Genomic DNA, 23,526 nt, shown 5'->3' on the forward strand with positions numbered 1-23,526 from the left:
GTATACTGTTGCCTCTTCTTCCTCCATCCTCCAAAAAAAGTTAATTATTGGCAGATTTACCTTTTTCTTCTATGAATTCTTGGCATGTTTTTTTAAACCCTTATCTTGTTTTATAATTAATACTAGGTATTGGTTCCAAGGTAGAAGAGAGGTAGGGCCAGGCAATTGGGGTTTAAAGCCCAGGGTCACACAGCCAGGAAATGCCTGAGGTCAGATTTAAATACAGATCCTTCCAGCTCTAGCCCTGGCTCTCAATCCACTGAGCCATCTAGCTGCCCCTTTGGTAAAATTTAGAGGAATTAGATCATATAATTCAGTAGATTATGGCCTGTGGGACAAATCTCCATGACCTATTTTTCTATGGCCCATAAACTGAGAATGGTTTTTGCATTTTGGACTAGATGGTCTCTAAGATTCCTGAGTCCTTTAAAGGCTTAAGTCAACTTTTGATATATGGCCTTTTTTGATCAGCTCTCCCCAGGTGCTAGTGCCTCTCTCTTCCCAATGATCCTTATTTTCTTTGTTTGTTTCTTTGTTTCTTTGTTTCTTTGTTTCTTTGTTTCTTTGTTTCTTTGTTTCTTTGTTTCTTTCTTTCTTTCTTTCTTTCTTTCTTTCTTTCTTTCTTTCTTTCTTTCTTTCTTTCTTTCTCTTCTGTCTTGGAATCAATACCGTGTATTGGCTCCAAGGCAGAAGAGTGGTAAGGGCTAGGCAATGGGGGTCAACTGACTTGCCCAGGATCACACAGCTGGGAAGTGGCTGAGGCCACATTTGAACCTAGGACCTCCCATCTCTAGGCCTGGTTCTCAATCCACTGAGCCACCCAGCTGCCCCCTGGATGCTATTATTGTCCCCATTTTATAGGTGAGGAGCCTGAGGCAGAGGTGAAGTGACAGAGTCACACGGCTAGTGTTGGAGGTTGCATTTGAACTTGGATCTTTCTGACTCCAGGCCATACAACTATAAAAACACAAGCTCTATGATTCTAGTCACAGGTTGACTATCCATAAGCTAAGCCCCAGAAAGAGTATATCACACAAACCTTCCCCAATGCAAGTGAAGCGGATTGATGGTGACTCAAATTCATCATAGCCCTGGCTAGCAGTCATGGTGGCAGGGTCACTGCCCTTGCAATGGGACAGATCAAACAAATATTGATTTTACATCCCATTGATTTCAGTGTCATCTCTCATTTAAGCAAGTGTCTTTCTTCATGGTTGACAGTCATGCCACAGAACTCTAACCAGGAAAAAATGGTTCAGGGGTAGTCCTTTCTCAAAATTTCCTACAGCAGGGCAAGTGTGATGGTATATACCTGTGGTCCAATCACTGAGGAGTCTGAGGCTGGTGGATCTCTTCAGTTCAGTTCTGTGCTACAGTGGGCTAATAAGCTCATGGGGGTACCCACACTATTTGGCATTAATATAAGCCAATTGGAACAGGGGATACCTGTTTATGCCTGAGGACTGACTTCCTATATAAGGGGGGGAACCAAATTTTAATTCCTGATCTATGGGATAAAAAGCTGATCCAGTTAGTACCCAGAATAGCTTTTGAGAGGATGGTTTTTTTTTGGAATCATTTAGAACTGCTATACTGAGGACATGGGAAATGAAAGGATAAAATACAAGCAATTCAGATTCAGAAGGAAACAGGATTCCTTGATTGATTCCTTCACATACCTTCCTCCCTCCCTCCCCTCCCTTCCTTCCCTCCTTCATTCCTTCCTCCCTCCCTCCCTCCTTTTCTTCTTTCCTACCTCCCTTCCCACCTCCCTTCTTTCTTTCTTTCCTCCCTCCCTCCTTCCCTCCTTCCTTCCTACCTCCCTTACTTCTTTCCTCCCTCTCTCCCTCCCTCCCTTCCATTTGGTTTTCCATAAATTTGATTAGTGCCTGTCATGGCAACATCTTGCCTAATGTCACTTATAAACCTAATCCTTTCACCCTCCATTCTGAGGCTAATCCAGGAAAGACAGTTAAACCCATCAGCATGACTCATAGCCCTGTTTGCTGCCAGGGATGGGGCTGGTTAGGGAGAGTTGAGGAGAGGGGACCAAATAGGGTTATATAGAACAGGTTCATGCAAACTTCTTGAATTTGCACAGAGAGAACAGTCAGGGCAACAGGAGACTGCATGCCATGTATGTATGATACACTCCATACAGTGCTGTTCCTTCAGCCCAAAGAGAGCGAGTGTTAAGAACACTCTTTGGTTTTTACTTAATACTTTTATATTTTTGCTTTTACATACACTTCATGTATAGTGAAGCAGCTAAGAAGCTATACATAGCAGTGAAGCTATGTATAGTGACTCAGCATATAGAACACTAGGCCCGGAGTCAGGAAGACCTGAGTTCAAACTTTGCTTCAGGCACTGGCTATATAATCCTGGGCAATTCACTTAACCCTGTTTGCCTCAGTTTCCTCATCTGTCAAATGACCTGGAGAAGGAAATGCAAACTCTTTCAGGATCTTTGCCAATAAAACTCCAAATGAGGTCCTGAAGAGTTGGACATGATTGAATTAATTGAACAACATGTGTGGCTTCTGAAAGTCAACAACTCTTCAAGGACTACTAAAATTTAAAGCCAGAAGAACTCCTAATAGAAAACAAGACTTCTTTTAGTCCAACCTTTTCTTTTTACAGAGAAATAAACTAAGGCACAGAGAAAGAAAAAGACCTCCCCAAGATCACAATGAAGAAATAGCAGAGTCAAGATTAGGATATGGGTTCCTCTGATTCCAAGTCTACACTAGTTATCCAAATTAAATGTCAATCTTGTGTAGGTTTTAAGTAGGCCAAGAATTTTTAGCTTTCTCTAACTTAAAATACAATTTTAAAATGAAGATGTCCATGTGGAATGATAGCAGGCCCATTGCAACTTTCATTGATCCTTTCTTAGAACTCCTTTAATATAAATATTTTTATCTCCTTTACCATTTCTATATTTTTATAATTTTATATCTTTTATGAATCTCTATATATTATTTCATATTATCTATATCTCTGTTATAGTTTCTATATTTTGATTTTATAATATCTATATTTATATCTTCTTTATAATATCTATAGTTTGGGCTTTGTGATTTAACCCTTGCTTCTATTATACTACATTATATTTGTTCCTGTAATAACTCATCTTTATATTCAGAGGAACAAAATGCTCCCTGCATATTCTTTCATTTAAACCTCACAAGACCCTTATGAGGGAGGTAGTATAAGCATCATGATTCTTATATTACAGATGAAGAATGTGGGACTTCAGAAAAGAAATAACCTGCCAAAGGGCACACAGAAAGTAAATAGATCAAAGACTTGAACTTAGGGCTGTTACTTCAAATCCGATGTTCACTCCACAATACTATATTATTCCCCAATCCATCTTGTTAATTTTTTTTCTTCAATTAACTCTAGACCATATATTCTGTCCCCCTCAGAACCTCACTCAGGGTCCTGTACACAGTAGGGGCACAGTGTATCTCACAATAGTTGATTGGTTGTTGTCCTTCATACTCAAAGAGGACCAAAATGACATCATTATATTAGGATCAATTGTACAATGTCCAGTCAGACCAATGCAAGCTCAGAAGGTTCTACCACAGGTTGAGCACAAATGGCCCGTTTCTCACTAAAGAGAAAGCACAGCATCAGAAGAAAGTGCAGGGAAATATATCATGATGCATCTAGCAAAGGGGGGAAGGCTAAATCTTACCAATTAAAACTGCTTATCTGAAGAACATTTGGGCAAGCTTCTACCCAGCTATTCTAAAAAGGGCATGGGAAAGATATATAACAGAATCTCTGTATAACATGTTTTATTGGTGAATACACTCATTGGATCTAGGTATGACCAGTCTGGCTCACACACCTTGATGCTCATCATCACTCACCAGCCAAAGCTAGACACATCCAAGAATAGTGTATGTGGAGAAGGGGAAGTAGCCTGTGCATTTCAAGGGAAGTTTAACAAGAACTTTAAAAGAAGAACTTCAACGTACCTGGACTTTCTTGTTTTCTTGTTGCTCCTTCTTTTCAAGCTGAGTTTGCAGTTTTTTCCTTTCCTGCTCTAGCTCTCGAACTCTCTTCTGTAGCTTCAAGAAGACAGACATGTCCATAGCTGCCTTCTCCAAACCCATTTCCTTTAGGGACAGATGGAAAGAAAAGAGGAATGTTTTAGACAAGGCAAATACTTGAGGGAAGCTCCTCTCCTTCATAAGCCAAACAAGGAGTCTGACTTCCACCCATGGGAATTTTCCACATCATGGGCATTAATACTAATTGACTTTAAGTTTTTTCCAAAGAAAAGTCTTATAATACAAGTACCTCTGAAAGCCTACAGAGCACATGGGTCTTAGACATAAAATACTTCCTTGCAGAAATCCATTAAACATGGTCAATCATGTAGTAAAATTTAAACTGGATGAAAACAAGGTCCTTGTAGAGGGAAGGTTGTGTGTGAAAAAGAAACCTTTAAAAAACAAAAACATTTCAAATATGTTCTCAGACATTTCCTAGCTATGTGACCCTGGGCAAGTCACTTAACCCCCATTGCCAATCCTTACCAGTCTTGTGCTTTGGAACCAATACATAGTATTGATTCTAAGATGGAAGGTAAGGGCTTTAATAAAAACAAAAACAAAACAGTCTCATATAAGAGATATTAAACAATGTGGAAAACAAAACAACAATGTTAATAGTATACATGATCACTAATCATCACCAATGTATGATTGAATCATGCTAAATTACACCTTGAGCAATAATAATACATCTGCTTCTACATCTAACACATCATGGAGCAGTGGTTTTCAAGAGATTTTTCCACTGCAGGCTTGTGATTGTGTTTCTGTGCTCTGAAATTTTGAAGCTCTGAGGGGAGCTTCATCTCAGGGTTCAACTCCTGCAGAGTCCACCATCCCCCCATCCATACCACCACCACCCACCACCATCACCATCAATCACAACCTTCAGGGTGGTAAGCCCAAGAGCATTGGGAAGAACAGTGTTTACCACATCACTGGCCCTAATTCCAGCCTGCCCACTGTAGCCATTTATTGGCACAGGATTCAACTTTTGGTGATGATAAAACCAGGCATTTTAAAGTTTCAGGAAGTAATAATTGTATTCTTTCTATTTTCACACTGACCACTTATTCTGAAATGTTTGGGCAAATTTAATGATCTCTTGAAACAAGAGATCCAGGTTCCTTTTTGTGGTCATAGATTTGAGATAATCAGGAAACCCATGAGTCTTAAATGATCTTTAATATATTTTTCAAGTCAGTTGTTTTTTATATAAAATATATTATTTTTTCTTCAGATATCCCACCTTTTTTGGGTTTAGTTTTAAGATTTCTTCCTGTCTCCTAGAGTCATTTCCATTTGGTCCATTCTGATTTTCAAGGAGTTTATAACTAGGTGAGGTTCTATACCTCATCTATTAAGCTATTAATCCTTTTAAAAAATGTTCATTCCTTTTCTATTACAGTTATGTAATTTTTCTATTAAGCTATTAATCTTACATTTCTCTCTTCCATAGTTTTCATTTATTTTATCTTTTTACAACTCTTGGATACTTTATTTGAAGAATTCTAATTTTTTTATGGGAAAGCTATTTATCCTTTGATGTTTTGAATCTAGGTATTTTTAAATTATTTTCCTCTTCCAGATATGTGGTTTAACACAGTGTTGTTCATTCCTGACATCATAAAAGTCTTGTTTCTTTGTGGTTTACTCATTTTTGTTGCTGAAGTCTCATGAACTGAATTCTAGATCTCCCCTACACTTGGAACCAAATCAAGGTAAGGACCTTTCCTTTACAGTGGTTGTCTGTTTTTTAGTTCTTTCCCTTCACTATGGATACCAAAGTTCTTTCTCATGATCATCTTTAGCTCAAGCCCTTCCCTTTGGATGAGGAGAGAGAAAGATAGACCATTTCTTTAATGTTCAGTTAAATCTGAAGATGTTCTCCTCTCATGAGAGAGATCTAGTGGAGGCCTTTTCCTTCAAGGGAAGGAAGACAGAGGTTAAAGCCTTTTTCTTATACAATTAAAGAAAATCAGTGGAGCCTGAGTAAAGTATTTTCTTTCTTTTCACAGAGATGTTTCTTTTTTTCCCTTAGTGTATAGGGGTTTTTGTTTTATGTCAATTCTTAAGTCTGTCAGTTTCACTTTGGTTTCATAGGGAATTTTTTCCTGCAGAGGCAAGTGAGACTTTTAGGGTAATGATTTTCAGGTTCATCCTGGAAGAGGATTATTTTATTTTTTATTATTATTTTTTTTTTACCACTGAGGTCTGAAGCCTTTCATTTACATTCCCAAGGAAATCTGGATTCTAATTACCACTTTTCTAAGAGGCTAGATTTTAGTAATTGAGTTAATAGGGGGATATGATAGTAGAATAAACAGAGCTTTACTTTTTCCATCTGGCTCTGGACAAATCTTTGTTTCTCTGATGTGGGTCTCATTTCTAAGATACTATTTTGATTTTTCTATTTTGGTCCCCAGTGAATGGCATATACACTTAATAATAAATGCTTTTAAAAATTCATTCACTCTATCACATTCAACTATAACAATAACATGCACACAAAATTTCAAAACTAAAAAAAAAGTAAGACATCATTTTAAGACCAACATAAGCCCTATCTCTTCATATAGATGAAGAAATTGAAACCCCCCCAGAGAGGTGAAGTGATTTGCTTTCAGTGATCCAAATGGTAATTACCTGGATATAGAAAATTATTCTACTGTTTTTAATGCTTTGCTAAGAAGTCAAGCTGTTCACCTCACATTTCTCCCTGTTTCTTCATTATTTGTTTTTAAACCCATACCTTCTGTCTTAGTGTCAATTTTAAGACAAAAGAGTGGCAAGGACTAGGAAATCAGGGTTAAATGACTTGCTCAGAAAGTATTTCTTGGTCTCTTAAAAAAGTCAACATAAATCCACCTTCCTGTCTCATTCCACGATGTTTGGATAAAGGAATATACATATTTCTTTGCAAACTAAATGCTAGGCTGTGGGAATAATGTGGTAGATATAGCACTGGTCTGATATGCAGGAGTTCTGAGTTTTAGTTTTCATTTATCCACTAACTGCTTATGTGATCCTAAGTCACTCTAACCAATCAAATAATTAATTAAAAAGCATTTATTAATCATCAATTATATGTTAGGAATTATGAAGATTGGATTTAGCTATCTCCTGATTGTAACAATGAAGATACTTAGCTCTTCCTTTATTGGGAAGATTAAATTGTAATATACACATTTTAAAAATGAGATAGTCTGCCCTCAAGGACATATTAATCATATTAATCAGATATAGACTATGCTGGGCCTCAGTTTCCTCATTTGTAAAATGAAGAAGTGTGACCAGATGGTCTCTAAGGTCCCTTCTAGTTCTTACATTTTGGATTGTATTTTTTTTAAATAAAGATAGTTACCCTGGTAGTAAAACTTATCCTTCAACTTCTCTGTTCACCATTGGTCAAATTTTATATCCTAATAGAAGATATTATCATTGGTTAGTCCTAGTCAGGCAAAGCACATCATCATTTCTTTTTCTCTAATAAAACACACACAATGGTCCCAAGCCAGGGAGACTTACCTCCACTTGCTGGATTGCATCTTCAGTATCTCCAATCTCAGATGTGGAAACTGATGGGTAATTCGAGTCAGATTCTAAACTACTCTGGTTCGAAGGGTTTCGCCTATGACCTGGGGTTTGCTGTTTAAAGAAATAATTATTAAAACTATTTAACTCATGAAATCTCGTAAAGGAACAGTATGAAACAGTACTACGAATTCTGGAAGACAAGAAGAACTTGAGGTTAGTTTTTTTGTTGTTGTTAATCTCATGAAAAAAATCATCCACACTTCCCACAACCACCTAATTAATGACATCAGAATTCAACAAATACACGATTGTCCCCTGTTGTAAGGATGGGCAACTTTGTTGCTCAATGAAATGCAAATCCATAAAGCTTAGGATAATAATCAATATGATAAGGCCTTGTGAAATGACCCCTGACTCTCCAGGCACAGAAGAAGCCTTACTCCAAAGCTTCACTCTCTGAAGAGGATCTTGGAAACAGAGCCCTTTGGTCCTCCCTCCCCACACTCGCTGCTGCTACTACTGGAAAATTATGAAAACAGGTAGATATCAAAAATAGAATTTTCCATTTATATAGCTGAAAATAATTGCTTTTCCAGCTCATTTTTTAGCATCCATCTCAGTTGAAAGACTAACAGTTAGACTTGCCAGGGCACTTTCATAGGTTCCTACTCAATTTCTCTTCCTGCTTTCTACACAATTAACTCATTCAAATGTTGTCTGAGTAGGAAATCCTGTAGGGAAATGTTTACATGAAGCAGAAAGAGGATGATTGAAGCTTGGAATTATCATGAAAACATGTCTATGTAGGTGATATTTCATCAGGTATTTGAGAAAACAATCCAATCTGAAGATTATCCAAAGAATGTCTGAATCATTGTATACAAGGTAACAGTGATACCACATTAAACCTTCTCAGCTTCATTAATCAGTTAGATTCAAATGAAGATGAAGCATGCTTCCTACATCTTCGAATAGAGACAGCGGACAGGAGGGACAGAATGAAGCTTATATTTTCAGACATAGCCAATATGTGGATTTGTTGTGCTTCAAGTTGGTCAGTAGTATCACCAACGGTGAAAGGAAAAAGGAAAAAGGAAGGAAGAAAGAAAGAAGCAAAAAAAGAAGGACTAAAAATAGGCATAAGAGGACAGTAGGAAGTTCAGAAATGGACTCAAGGAGGGGAATTTGTTCTCTTGTGATATAATTTAAAATACATTTAATAGAAATTGTTAAGTAGTAGGGGAACACAGTTTCAGATATTTAATACTCTTTCTGTTCTTTGAAGATTGAAATTTCATGTTTGTTGACTTTTGTTAAATTCTCAACAAAAAAGAGAAATTAAATTAAAAACTGTTAACAAGACAGTCGATTCAATACCATAGAAGGAACAGAGTTGGAATGCAGATTGAAACAGATCATTTTTCACTTTATTTCTTCTATGAATTTTTTTCTCTAGTGTCTTGTTTCATGACATGAGGAGACCAGGGGTGTTGGGAATTATCCTCATTACCTTTATGATGGTCATCTCATCCCGAAGGTTGTCATATCTTTGCTCCAGGACAGAATATTCCTTCACGAGGTTTTGGTAGCGTGACCGTTCTTCCTCCAGATCCTTCTTCATGAGGAGATTTTCCTTTACTGAATTTTGGGCAAATTCATCTGAAAGGAAGGTATATTAAGCTGCCATTTCATCTGCTAAATTAGTTCCACCCCATGGTTATTGACACTGATACACTGATAAGTCCCTTGTCAAAATCTTGCTCACAATGGGATTGGGTGCATTTGCCTCTGACAAATCCATGAAAAACAGTTAATATAATGCAGGGTATCCTGTTACCTTGTATCACCACTGGTATCACCCTGGTATCAACACTAAGTGTCTGTTTAGAAATAGCCAAATCATTTCACATCTATCTCAAGTTTGATTTTATAGATGAGGAAACTGAAGGCTTGAGGGTAAGGGACTTGCCCAAGGTTACAGAGCTAGTCACGTAATCAATAAACATTTTTTAAGTACCTACTTTGTGTCAGGCAGCTGGTCCAGAGGATAGAGGACTGGGTCTGATGTCATGAAGACTTGAATTCAAATCTGATCTCAGACACTTATGAGCTGTGTGACTCTGGGAATTTACCTGACCTTATTTGCCTCAGTTTCCTCCTCTATAAAATGACCTAGAAAAGGAAATGGCAAACTACTCCAATATCTTTGTCAAGAAAATCCCAAATGGGGTCACAGAGAATTGGGCACAACAACAATTTTGTGTCAGACACAGTGCTAAATTCTGGGAATATGAACATAGGCAAACAGTCCCCAACCTTAGGGAGCTTACAATCTAATGGGATAGACAATAAGCAAAAGAATGATATATAGGAGAGAGAAGAAATAATTAAGAGAGGAAAAGCAATGGAGTACAGAAAGTTGGGAAAGACTTCCAGCAGAAGAAAGGATTTTAGTTGAGATTTATAAGAAGCAGGGAGAAACCAGAAGGCAGAGATGAGGAGGGATAGCCTTTGAAGCATGGAAGACGGACAGAGAAAACACCAAGAGTTGAGAGATTGAGTATCTTGCCTGTGGAATGTCAAACAGACCAGCATCATGGGATTGGAGAGTACAGTTGGAGAGTGAGGCTTAAGAAAACTGGAAAGGAGAAGGGGGTTAAGTTATAAAGAGATCTGAATGTCAAATGGAAGATTTTCTATTTGATATTGGAGGCAATGAGGGGCCACTTGAGTTTATTGAGAAGAGGGTGGATCTGGGAGGAAGGAAAAATGACTTGAGTGGCTGAATGGAGGAGGATGGATCAGAGTGGGGAGAGATTGGAGGCAGGCAGAGCCAGTAGCGGGCTTTTGCACTAGTCCAGGTGTGAGGTGACCAGGACTGGCACCAGAGTGGTGGCATGGTCCTCGGCAGCAGATTGGATATGAGGTGCGAGAGACAGTAAGGAATAAAGAATGAAATTTAGGCTGTAAACTCCAGGCACTGGGAAGATGGTGGTGTCTTCTACAGTAATAGAAGGGGCAAGGGAGGGTCTGGGGGGAAATGTGGACATGGGAAGGTAAAGGTGTCGACTGGACATCTAGTTTAAGATATCTGAAATCCAATTAGACATGTGAGATTAGAGATCAGCAGAGAGATTAGAGCAGGAGGCTAGATTTGAGAAGCAGCAGAGAGATGGCAATTATATCCATGGGCGCTAATGGGACCCACAAGTGAAGTGGCATAGAGGGAGAAGAGAAGAGGACCCAGGATAGAAGGCTGGGGGAAGCCCTGTGCTTAGAGGGGGGTGATATGAATGGCAAAGCAGCAAAGGAGACTGAAGAGTAGTCAGATTCAGTCAGGTAGGAGGAAAACCAGGAGTGGTGACCTGAAAACCTAGAGGGAAGAGAGTACCAAGGAGGATGGAGGGATCAACAGTGTCAAAGGGGGGCAGCTGGGTAGCTCAGTGGATTGAGAGCCAGGCCTAGAGACCTAGGAAGGTCCTAGGTTCAAATCTGGCCTCAGACACTTCCCAGCTGTGTGGCCCTGGGCAAGTCACTTGACCCCCATTGCCTAGCCCTTACTGCTTTTCTGCCTTGGAGCCAATACATAGTATTGACTCCAAGACAGAAGGTAAGTGTTTATAAAAACAAAACAAAAAACAGTGTCAAAGGCTGCAGAGAGAGCAAGAAAAATGAGGACTGAGAAAAGGCCATTGGATTTGATCACTAAGAGATCACTAGAGGGACATTTAGCAGATAGACTGACGGGACTGGAGTCAGAAGAGCTTTGGGTTCAAATCTGGCCTCAGACACTGCCTGGGTGTGTGACCCCAGGAAAGTCACTTAACCCTGATTGCTTAGCCCTTGTGGGCTCATCTATCTTAGAAGTGATACTAAGAAGATGTTAGAAAATAATTTTCAAAAATTCTTTCTACATGTAATTTAAAAAAATTTAAAAAGTTATAAAAAGAAGAATTGATACTAAGATAGAAGGTAAGGGTTTACAAATAAAATTTGAGGCTGCTAGGTGGCTCAGTGGATAGAATGCCAAGTTTGGAGCAGGGAGGACCTGGCTTAAAATCTGGCTTCAGACAGTGCCTGTGTGACTCTGGACAAGTCACTTAACCTTGTTGCTTAGCCATTGTCTTTTTATCTTAAGAATTCCTAAGACAGAAGGTAAGGGATATAAAAAAAGGTATAGAGTGGGGATGTAATCTGCTTGAGGAAACAGGATAGAATGGAATTGCTAGAGTAAGTAGAAGAGTTATCATTGGTGAGGAGTAAGGCCACCTTGCCCTGTAAGATAGAGATGAAGGAGAAGATATGGCAGAAGGCATAGGAATAACAGAAAATAAGAGAGTAAATGATAGAGCACAGGATTTGAACCCAGATACTGACACCATAATCAAATGCGCTTTCTACTTAATCTATTTTATTCCTAGCACCCAGAAGATTTATCTACTTAATGACATTTTCTTTCAGTTGATACTCAATTTTGTATTTTCTGAGCCCATATAAACTTAAGAGACAGCCCAGAAAATTGTTGGATGGCTGGGAGAAGTTCACTTATGACATATTTATTCTTTGAAAGACTTTTCAGGGGACAGCCAGGTGGCTCAGTGGATTGAGAGCCAGGCCTAAAGATGGGTGGTCTGGGGCTCAAATCTGGCCTCAGGCTTCCTAGTTGTGTGACCCTGGGCAAGTCACTTACCTACCATTGCCTAGCCCTTATTATTCTTCTGCCTTGGACAGTATTGGTTATCACAGACTGAGTAGGTAAGGTATTAAAAAAAATCACACATTTTGGCACCTTCTCTGGGTAAGGCACTGTGCTAGATGCTGGGGGCTAAGAGGGGTTAGTAGTTAGAGATTATGAGGATAAAGAAATCCTAGTCCCTTCACTACAGGATTTGGTAATCTAAGAAGGGGCAGACACACAGACAGAGACACACACACACACACACACATACATACACACACAAACCAGATTACAAAGAGGCACTTGATAAATTCCAAAGATACAAAGAAATATTTTATTTTGTAAGTCCAGAACTATGGAATGCCTCCCAATTTGGGCAATATCCTTATGAGGGGACCATGCAAATCTTCTTTAAAAAACAAACAAAAAACCAAAAATTAGTAAGTATCTTTTCCAAGGCTAAAGAGCAGTAAGGGTTTGGCCATGGGGGTTAAATGACTTGCCCATGGTCACATAGCTAGGAAGCCTGAGGCCAGATGTGAACCCCAAATCTCCCATCTTTAGACCTGTCTTTCAATCCCTGGAGCCACCTAATTGCCTTCATTCTAATCTTCGAATCTTTTCTGCATCATTCCCAAATTAGCATCAATACTGCTGGACCAAATAAAAAGGAATAATTGATGTATATGCATCTTAAAGAGAGGGAAAAGCTCCCTGTTTCAGTCATGAGAGCCTGAGGTGGGCAGGGAGAGCAGAGGCAGATGCCCTGACTCCTTGGAAAACATACTGGAAGAAAGACCTTAGAAATCATCCAATTCAACCCTTCTCATCCTATCTCGAAGGAAACTGAAACCCAGAGAGGTCTTATGATTCCCCCAAAGTCATGGAAGCAGAGTGGCTCTTTCTTCCATACCATGCTTCCTCCCAGATAACTGAAGTTGCTGCCCCAGGGCTCTTGCAGAAGACCCAACCTTCCTCATTTGTCATCCCTTTCACCATATTACTGACTAGAAAATAGAACTTTCTTTGCATAAGTGATTCAGCGATGAAGACTTCTCCCACTAGAGTTTCAACAGTTGAGTGCTTGGTTAAGGCTCATAACATTTCATCAAGAGAAAATAAGGCCTTGAGGATGAGAGCTTGGATAAATAAAAGAAAATAATAGCATCAGTGAACCTAAAGTCCCTTCTTCAGGAGCTGACATCCCAAAGAGTAAGGCCAGCTCTCTAGAAGAGAACACAACAGCACTCCCACTTGCCCCATCACAGTTAATTGGCCTCATTCTTCTGGCTCATTCCAAACTTATTTCCAACACAGTCTTATTACAGCCTCAGTAAAAAGCATTTTGACTTCTTTTTTCTTTATAAAAGGGTTGTGGTTTCTCATCTAAGGTCAAATAAAATTAACCTTTAAAAAAACAAATGAGATGAATGCAAAGTGACAGAAGAGTCAAAGTCTGTGGACAGGATAAGATGTGCTCCTTCATGGGGTCCTTGAGGCTACTGTCTCCTCTTTCCCCCCTCCATCTACACCTAGAGCAATTCCATTCTGTTATAATAAGAATATTTAACTCTTTTCTTCTTAGAGACTCTAGGAACTGAATCAGATCCTTTGGGGAGAGTAGGTGCTCTCTGGGATTTCATTCACATTTAGATTGAGTTATTTAATGGACCCTTCATGATAATCTGATCAACTGTATAAATTCCCAGAGGATAGCTCCCTTTCCTTTTAGTGGCTCAGCTGCATATGAGCGTATTTTAAAGTCAAGCCCACAGCTTTCAGTGTCTAAAACACAGAAGGGTTACATTCACGTTTCTGCCATTTAAGGGCTGTGAGATCTTGGACAGATTGCTTAGCCTTTTTGGCCTTTGATTTTCTTTTCTGTATGATGACTGGGGTCCTTATGGCTAAGCTGTAATTTATTCAGGTTGATTTGCCTTAGAAGCATTTCTAATACAATTGAAATAACACGGGAAAGGATTTCCTCAAGTAAGAAAATGTTAATTTTGCATCGATTTGTAAAATCAGGGAGGTGACTACTTACCTGAGAGCAATAATGAGCATTCACTGTATTTTCATGGGAAACCACTGATACCTCACATTTTTCTCAGAAGGGGAAAAGATCCTGGAAGGATTGATTTCTACATCCCCCAGTAATGCACGTTAGGAATCCAGTCTCCCTCTCTCATCATAAAAGAGTATTAGGACTGGGAGAAAGGAAAAGGAGAAGAGCAAGACCCTAGAGTGCGCCTCACATTCTTGTCCATGGAGCCTAGGGTAGCAGTCAAGAAAATAGCTAAAGGGGTCAAAACGATGACAACCCAGTTGGTCAGAGAACTGATGGGAGATCTGAGGCAAAGCAGAGGGCAGCAAAGGTCTTATTTGTGAACGACATATGGGAAGCATTTTAAAATACCTACTATGTGCCAGGCAACATGCTAAGCGGTGGATTCAAATCCTTCTTCAGTCACTTATTAGTTGTGTAACCCTAGGTGAGTCATTTAACATCTGCCTGCCTCAGTCTTCCCCTCTGTAAAATGGGGATAATAATGGTACTTATCCCCCCTGGGTGGATGTTGAGGATAAAAATAAGACAGTATTTATAAAGCATTTTGCAAACCTTAGAAGGCCATATATGTGATTATTGTTGTTGTTGTTATTAATTGATTAAATTGCTTCCAGTTATTTTGGGGAAAAAGTCAGGCTGGAGACAGTGCAGAGGTCAGAATACCAGGGCAGTGAAGTGAATAGGTATAGACAGGAAAGAAAATCTCCAAGGCAAAGGAACTGAAATCAGGTGAGACAACCACAGTTTGGTCAAAGCCAAAGCGAATAGATAAATTAATCAGCTTACGATACCTACCTACGATATGCCAGGCAACTTTTTTAGATGACTAGCTGCAGGAGAGTTATTTGTTTTATTTACCAGAAGTTCCTTAAAACAATGAAATCACAAATTCAGCCTAATATAATAATTATTATAATTATAATAATAAAAAGTCCAGCAACTATGCCTCCTAGAAAAGAGATTTATAGTCTTAGGCAGGAGGTAGGAACCAAGGCAGGCATGTGAAACAAAGGGCATCAAAGGTTCTGGGACCTAGATTAATTTGTTTAGCAACACCTAGAGGTGCTGGAATTCCTTGACAACTTTGTTAGGTTCTTAAAGAGAACCTGGAGAGCTCAATGAGGTCTCTCCTCACTCCCCCCTTCCCCCAATCCTGTTGGGATCTTTGGCCCTCATAAGAGAAACAGAGCCCTAAACAAAGCTTAGTTTAAATATTTCACAAATCTGACATCCAGGGACTTCTCTTTTAAAGGAGTAATTTCCCACATTGCTGCTCTGATTAATATCCTAAACTGAAATGGCATGGGGTGAGGGCTCTTTAGTAGTTGCTCATTTCTTTCTTAATCCCTCTCAAATTAAATCAGACTTCTCCCCATTGTCATTACATACAGCTGCACGACACACCACAGCTACCTTTTTTGAGGGGGGATATAGGAAAGGATTGGAATCAAGGATGAATATGAATGGCAAATAAAGAAGTGGGGCCCTTCTGACACACTGAAAATATACAGATGGTCCACTTGGTTCCTTACCTTTAGATTGGCACAAGATCTGGTTGTTAAGCATTTCTTTTTCATCTTTCAAAAGAGCGTTCTCTTGTTCCAGGTCCAATACTCGCTAAAAAAGAACACAAACCCACACAACAGAGAAAAGTGTTACCTTGTGTAATGCCAGCCAGCTCAAGGTCAGACTTTTTCTTTATGGGGATTATATCTCACCTGGTTGACTTTGAATATCTCTCCCTCCCTCCCTCCCTCCCTCCCTCCCTCCCTCCCTCCCTCCCTCCCTTCCTTCCTTCCTTCCTTCCTTCCTCCCTCCCTCCCTCCCTTCCCTCCCTCTCTCTCACCTCCATCTCCTTTGATTCACCCCCACCCCATACTGTGAAATACAAAAAATAAACTAGACCTAGAAAAGTGAAATGTCTTCCATGATTTTCTATTGTTTAAAAAAGTGATGTTAAATATTAGTTAAAAAGGCTGGGCTGAGCTAATTGCCCAAGTCTCAGTTTTCATGAAAGCAGATTTATTCGAATGGTAACCAACACCCTCCCCTTTGTCCCCAACCTTGGGCAATGATTCAGTGGAGACTGAGATTCTCAATGAACAGATTTCTTACAGTTTCTCTTTTTCTCTGGGGGAGAGGGAGCTTGGAATTAGACACTTGTAGAAGGGATATAAGTTATTCTTTATAGTCAACACCAGGAGCAAGCCACATGAAAAGAATAAATGTGCTTTGAGTGGGAATGGAGGACACGGAGAGTTTTTAAAATGGGAGTGGGAGGAAATGTCTAAGGATAAGTGGGAAGGAATTAAGAAAAATATAATTGAGGTTTAATATTGACACATACGTTTTGCTAGCAAGAATTCATTATAACATTCAGAGAAATTTCACAATTGAAATACAAGGTTAAGAATGAGGGTGATCATTGTCTAATATGAAATGAGTTGGAAATCAATGAATTCAATCTATGAATTCTCTCTGGGTATTATTCTTGATATCTATGTGCATCACCATCATTGGTGGATCCATGCTGCAAGTTATTTTTTAAAAACCCTTACCTTCCATCTTGGAATCAGTACTAAGTATTGGCTCCAAGGTAGAAGATGGGTAAGAGTTAGGCAATGGGGGTTAAGTGACTTGTCCAGGGTCACACAAGCTAGGAAATATCTGAATCCAGATTTGAACCCAGGACCTCCTGTCCCTAGATCTGGCTCTCAATCCACTGATTCACCTAGCTGCCTCCTGCAGGTTATTATAAAATGCTTTGCCAAAACATCTCCACAGCACTTACAACAGACTTGTGGTAAGTTATGAAACAACCAATAAATGGGAGAAATTCATGCAGAGCTCACCAAGTGATTTGTGCACACTGAATCAGACATACATACGAGTCTTTCACATTCCCAGTTGCTAGGTCCTTGCCATAAGACATCACCAAACTGTTAAATTGTGGCTTTATAATTTTCCTTTGTCTATTTCTGGAAGTAAATTTCTATCCATATTTACCTTTTAATCAGGACCAGACTGCTGTGTGGCACTGTTTAAAGTCAATCAATATTATTTCTCACACACCTGCTTTGGATGGGGCACTCTGTGGAGGACACAAGGATGAGGGAGGCATAGTTCCTGGTCTGAAGATGCTTAGGATGTGGCATACATAAGAGAAGTATGCTAATTTAAAGCAAGTACCAGAGAGTTGAATCTTATTTCATATGCTTTAAACCTTACTGGATTACAAGCAGCTAGGTGGTATGATGGAAAGGGTGGTAGACCTGGAGTCAGGAAGACCTGAGGTCAAATCCAGATTCAGGGATTTACTAGTTGGGTGATCCTGGGCAAATCACTTACCCCTGTTGGCCTCAGTTTCTCTATTTGTAAAAAAAAACCTAGAGAAGGAAATGGCAATCTACTCCAGTGTCTTTGCTAAGAAAACCCCAAAAGGGGTCACAAAGAGTTGGATGCTACTGAACAAGAACAACAATCCTTATTACTCCCATCCTGCTTTAGAATACAGTCCCTCATTTCAATTTATCCCTAGGAACAACCTAGAAAAAAATAGCATATTCTGTACATAATGGAGGGGAAAAAAATAAACAATATCTTGGTTACTATTTACTGAAATTTATGCTTGATAATGCAGGCATCTTTTGCCTTATAGAATCTATGTATTCCAATAAGGTTGTCTGTAGAGTGAAATTCTACAAGCCAAATCCCACCTAAAGGCTATGATTAGAAGAAAGCAGTGTGCCATAGTGGAAAGATTTAGAAGACTTGGACTCAACTTGGTGGAATTCATCATTTCTATATAGTAAAGGCAGCCTATATTCCTTAACTTCAGAATAAATGGTAATACTCAAGATAACTTTTCAAATTTTTCATGGCATATGGAATATTTTACTATGTGGAACCATTCTATACCTAATGCATGCATAGGTTTACACACATGTAAACACATGCACACATATATATACACACACATATATGTATTGTATATGCCCAAATAAAAGAAGGTTCTAGAAACCAGAAACAGCCAGGGACCCAACAGGGATGGGAAAAATTATTATCCTTAGCTGGAACAGGGGATTCTGGAGGCAGGAAAGTGCTTTTTAAGGAAAAGGTGGAGGACTACAATTCATCAGGCAGCATCTCTGGCTCCCTCCAACATACTGTAAACCTTAAAATTTCTTAGACTTATAAATGTTGGAAATTTCACCATTGGGAAATTTCATACTTGAAAAATTTCCTATTGATAATGGGAACTCTATTGGAATGTGATCCCCATTGGCATGGGAGGTTCCTCCTCCTCCCTTCTTAAGATTACTTTAGGACAGAAACCTTTTGCTGAACAATGGAAAGGGCTTTGACCTATGCTTAAGCATAGAACAGGAATTTCTTTGAGTCATGGTTGATTTTAGAATTGATACAATAGAGATACTTGGAATGACAGAACCAGGTCTTGGAAATTACAATCTCCACCCTACTCAGTCCTAACAGGATTTAGGAAGGGCTGCAGCATAGATCAAAATTTAATTAGTGAGAATATAACCTTCAACAGACATGTGCAAAGCCACAGACCTCTGGGAGGTCCTGGGTTAAGCTAGAGCCACCATTGGCACAGGGAAGACATGGACAGTGATTGGTAGATGTGAGAACTGAGGGGAGGGAACTTGGATGGTTTCCTTAAAGAGAGAGGGGTCTGAGGACTGGGGGTGGTTGGTTGGAGAGGTTTTTGGTCTGGAGAGGGGCAATTGTCGTTGGTTCATTATCATGCCCACTTTCTAATTTAGTCATCCTATCTATTAAATATCTTATTTTTTTTTCATTTCCTCCATGTCATCATTATTTTCTTCCTCCTTTTCTTTGTTTCCCTTTGTTTAAGAAATTTTAAGGTTTACAATACCACAGGAATTGCTACCATTTTAACTTCTTCCAGAGCAAAAGTTTTCAAGTTAATGTCCTGAGGACGTTTCCCTTTAATGTGGAGACATTTCCCATATTATATCTAAATCCAAATGAAGATTCTAATAAAGATGAAGTCATTTCCCATACAATATTCCTAGTAGGTAGATAGAAGTATGATTCTACCCCCATTTTGCAGATTTAGAAGTTGAAGTTCAGAGTTTGAATAATTAATTTATGGCCTCACAGCTAGTTAGCTGGGACTGGAACAGGAAATCACTGATGCTATTTAAAAAGTATTCTACAAATTTATTGCATATTCTTTGAACCATTTCTTGTATGAGAATTGTTTATATCTTTTCCTTTATTATATTATGAGCTCTTTGAAAGCAGGGTCTATGTCTTCTTTTTTATACTCTCTAAGACATGACAGCATTTCTCCCTGTATGCATGCATGTAGATATATGTGTGATAGATACACATGTATGTAGATATATGTGTAAATACATACATATATTTTATCTAGCCTATGATTTCATTGGTAGAAGTAGTTGTCATTGAGGAAACACCCTTTACCAATCCAATTGAAATTTATACTCTTATTAGGACTTAAGGGAGGCCACAGAAAGGTGAAGAGACTTGTCTGAGCTTGTGAAGAGCAGTAGTAAAAAATAAAGCTGAGAAAATGGGTGAGAGTTATATTGTTGAGGATCTTAAATTCCAGGTTTATATTTTATACCATAGGTAATTGGGAGCCATGGAGGACTTTTTAGCAGAAGAATAACATTCTAGTGTGTGTCAGAGGTGGGTATTGAACCCAAATCATCTTGAATACAGTTTTCTTTTCAGTCATTAAACCATGCTAATTTCCACAGCAGATACAATGAGTATTTTCTGAATCAGAGTGTTGAATCCAAAGCTAACAATGCTACTTTTTAAAAGAGGCTAAGGGGGCCAGTGGGTTGCTCAGTGAACTGGGAGTCAGACCTAGAGATGGGGTCCTGAGTTCAAATCTGGATTCAGACACTTCCTCAGATCAGAAGATTGACGGTTCAAGTCCCTTTGTGGGCACCAAATTATAATAAATAAAATCAATCTTCAAGATTTTACACTAAATTTTAAAGTATTTACTAGTAAAGAGAAAGAGAGAAATGAGGTTACCATTTTTCTGCTTCATTGATTCCTAGATTCCCCATGGGCCCTGGTCCATTTTACAAGGGGCTCAGTTAACCACACGGTTGGGCCAGACAAATCAAGACTAGCTCAGAAATGGGCCTGAGTTTAGGAAGGAACCAGAGTCAAAGAGACAGAGTTCCCATTTGTTCTGGCTCTTATATCTTGCCCAATTAAGGTAATTAGTCACAACCTCTACTGCCTACCCTTTACCACTCTAGTGGTACCACTTTACTACCACCTAGTCTTGGAATCAGTACTGATTCCAAGAAAGAAGGTAAGATTAAAAAAAAAAAAGAGGCTATAAGTCTTAAATTTAGTTGATGCATATAATTCAACTTATAATTTTGGTGACTAATGTTTTACTGCAAATTATACCTCATACTGTGCAAATCAAAATACAGTGCTTGTTTCCCTGCCCACACACCCCCTTCCCCATCCCACCATACGAGAGCTTTAAGTGGCTATTTCAACATAAATCTTATGATTATTCGAACAAATTTCATACTAAAACCAAAGAAAGCAGTGAGAACTTTCCTACTTGGGTCCCAAATAGATCACCACTTGCATACAAATTTAATTAAAGATCTCCTTTTAAACAGTAGGGAAATTAACTCAATAAAAGCCATATTGGTAGAAATGACTATAAAGGATTGGAAATTGATTTAACAAAAACAACTGACCATAATAGGATAATGAAATCAAATCCCAAGAGAATATTTTTTCTATGATCCCTGACTAAGCAAATTACCTTAATTTTAAATGTGTGACTAATCCCTTCCCAGAGTTATAAGTCAGTTTTTAAAAGTTTCTCCTTATAAGCTAGTCCTTTAATCTATTCAACCACTCAAGTGATCCCTAAATACATCCAGTCAGCTCAGCACTGTCCTAGGCACGGGATTGCCTGCTTTTCAATGTGTGGAGTAGAAGCAGAGTGTTGTAAATTTGGCAGAGATGAAGAAGTGGAGGCCACAATATAGTAACAGGCACAGAACCATACCTGACTGCTCAGTTTGTTATGAAGTTTGGGGCAAGTCCCTTAATCCCTTTAGTCCTCAATCTCCTCACCTGTAAAATGAGGATGGGGAAGGGGCTGGATTAGATCCTCTCTAAAGTCCTTTTCTAATGGTGACAGTCTATATTTGGATTGTAATTCAATATTTGACTTATTTGTAAACCTTAAAATTCCTTAGACTTATAAATGTTGGAAATTTCACCATTGGGAAATTTCATACTTGGAAAATTTCTTACTGATAGTCTATTGGAATGTGAACCCCATTGGCATGGGAGGTTCCTCCTCCTCCCTTCTGTAAACCTCAAAATTTCTTAGACTTATAAATGTTGGAAATTTCACCATTGGGAAATTTCACATTTGAAAAATTTCCTATTGATAGTGGGTCTTGACTATTGGAATGTGAATCCCATTGGCATGGGAGGTTCCTCCTCCTCCCTTCTTAAGATTACTTTAGGACAGAAACCTTTTGCTGAACAATGGAAAGGGCTTTGGCCTATGCTTAAGCATAGAACAGGAATTTCTTTGAGTCATGATTGATTTTAGAATTGATACAATGGAGATACTTGGAATCAATCTCCACCCTATTCAGTCCTAACAGGATTGAGTAAGGGCTGCAGCCTAGATCAAAATTTAATTATTTCAATCTCTACCCTACTCAGGTTAACAGGATTTAGAAAGGGCTGTAGCAAAGGATCAAAGATTTAATTATTTGAAAATATGACCTTCAACAGACATGTGCAAAGCCAGAAGACATCTGGGAGGTCCTGGGTTAAGCTAGAGCCTCCATTGGCACAGGGAAATTGATGGACAGGTGATTGGTAGATGTGAGGACTGAGGGGAGGGAATTTGGATGGTTTCCTTAAGGATAGGGGGGTCTGAAGACTTGGGGTGGTGGTGGAGGAGTTTGTCTGAGTGGTTGGAGTGTGCTCTGAGAAGCTTGCTCTGAAGGAAGCTGAAGGTGGGGGCCTCTGAGACTGTTTCTCCATTTTAGTCACGTGAGTAATAGGGACTGATCTCTTTTCTTTGCCCCAGCTATCTAAGGGCTTGGGCCTTTTGGCCCAGCCTAAACAGAAGGGGTATTTAAGCCCTATTCCCTTCTCTCCCTTTTTCTCTCTCTCTATCTCTAATTCCTTTCTTCCTCCTATTGTAATTAAACTCCATAAAAGATTGACTGCTGATTTGAGTTTTCATTTAGGAATTACATAGCTGAATTCCTTGGCGACCTTAAATTAATATATATCAGTCTTTTAAAGTGATTTCCTTGTCATACTTCTTAAGATTACTTTAGGACAGAAACCTTTTGCTGAACAATGGAAAGGACTTTGACCTATGCTTAAGCATAGAACAGGAATTTCTTTGAGTCATGATTGATTTTAGAATTGATACAATGGAGATACTTGGAATCAATCTCCACCCTACTCAGTCCTAACAGGATTGAGGAAGGGCTGCAGCCTAGATCAAAATTTAATTATTCCAATCTCTACCCTACTCAGGTTAACAGGATTTAGGAAGGGCTGTAGCAAAGGATCAAAGATTTAATTATTTGAAAATATGACCTTCAACAGACATGTGCAAAGCCAGAGACCTCTGGGAGGTCCTGGGTTAAGCTAGAGCCTCCATTGGCACAGGGAAATTGATGGACAGTGATTGGTAGATGTAAGAACTGAGGGGAGGGAACTTGGATGGTTTCCTTAAAGATAGAGGGGTCTGAAGACTCAGGGTGGGGTGTTGAGGAGTTGGTCTGAGTGGTTGGAGTGTGCTCTGAGAAGCTTGCTCTGAAGGAAGCTGAAGGTGGGGGCCTTTGAGACTGTTTCTCCATTTTGGTCATGTGAGTAATAGGGACTGATCTCTTTTCTTTGCCCCAGCTATCTAAGGGCTTGGGCCTTTTGGCCCAGCCTAAACAGAGGGGGTATTTAAGCCCTATTCCCTTCTCTCCCCTTTTCGCGCGCTCTCTCTCTCTCTATCTCTAATTCCTTTCTTCCTCCTGTCTGTAATTAAACTCTATAAAAGGCTGACGGCTGATTTGAGTTTTCATTTAGGAATTACATAGCTGAATTCCTTGGCGACCTTAAATTAATAT

General features: G+C 39.1%; 1 protein-coding gene across 2 annotated transcripts in view; it reads right to left on the minus strand.

Annotated features, from left to right (window-relative positions):
* MYO5B (myosin VB) overlaps nt 1–23,526 on the minus strand; it is a 571,959-nt gene that overhangs the window by 61,596 nt on the left and 486,837 nt on the right. For both annotated transcript variants that reach the window (XM_007486667.3, XM_007486668.3), the window contains exons 23-26: nt 15,892–15,976; nt 9,124–9,272; nt 7,605–7,724; nt 3,996–4,136 (exon numbers count right to left, since the gene is read on the minus strand). In XM_007486667.3, coding sequence (XP_007486729.1) covers nt 3,996–4,136; nt 7,605–7,724; nt 9,124–9,272; nt 15,892–15,976 — 495 coding nt within the window. The remainder of the gene's footprint in view (nt 1–3,995; nt 4,137–7,604; nt 7,725–9,123; nt 9,273–15,891; nt 15,977–23,526) is intronic.

Source organism: Monodelphis domestica, chromosome 3 (assembly GCF_027887165.1).
Source record: "Monodelphis domestica isolate mMonDom1 chromosome 3, mMonDom1.pri, whole genome shotgun sequence".
NCBI lineage: Eukaryota > Metazoa > Chordata > Mammalia > Didelphimorphia > Didelphidae > Monodelphis > Monodelphis domestica.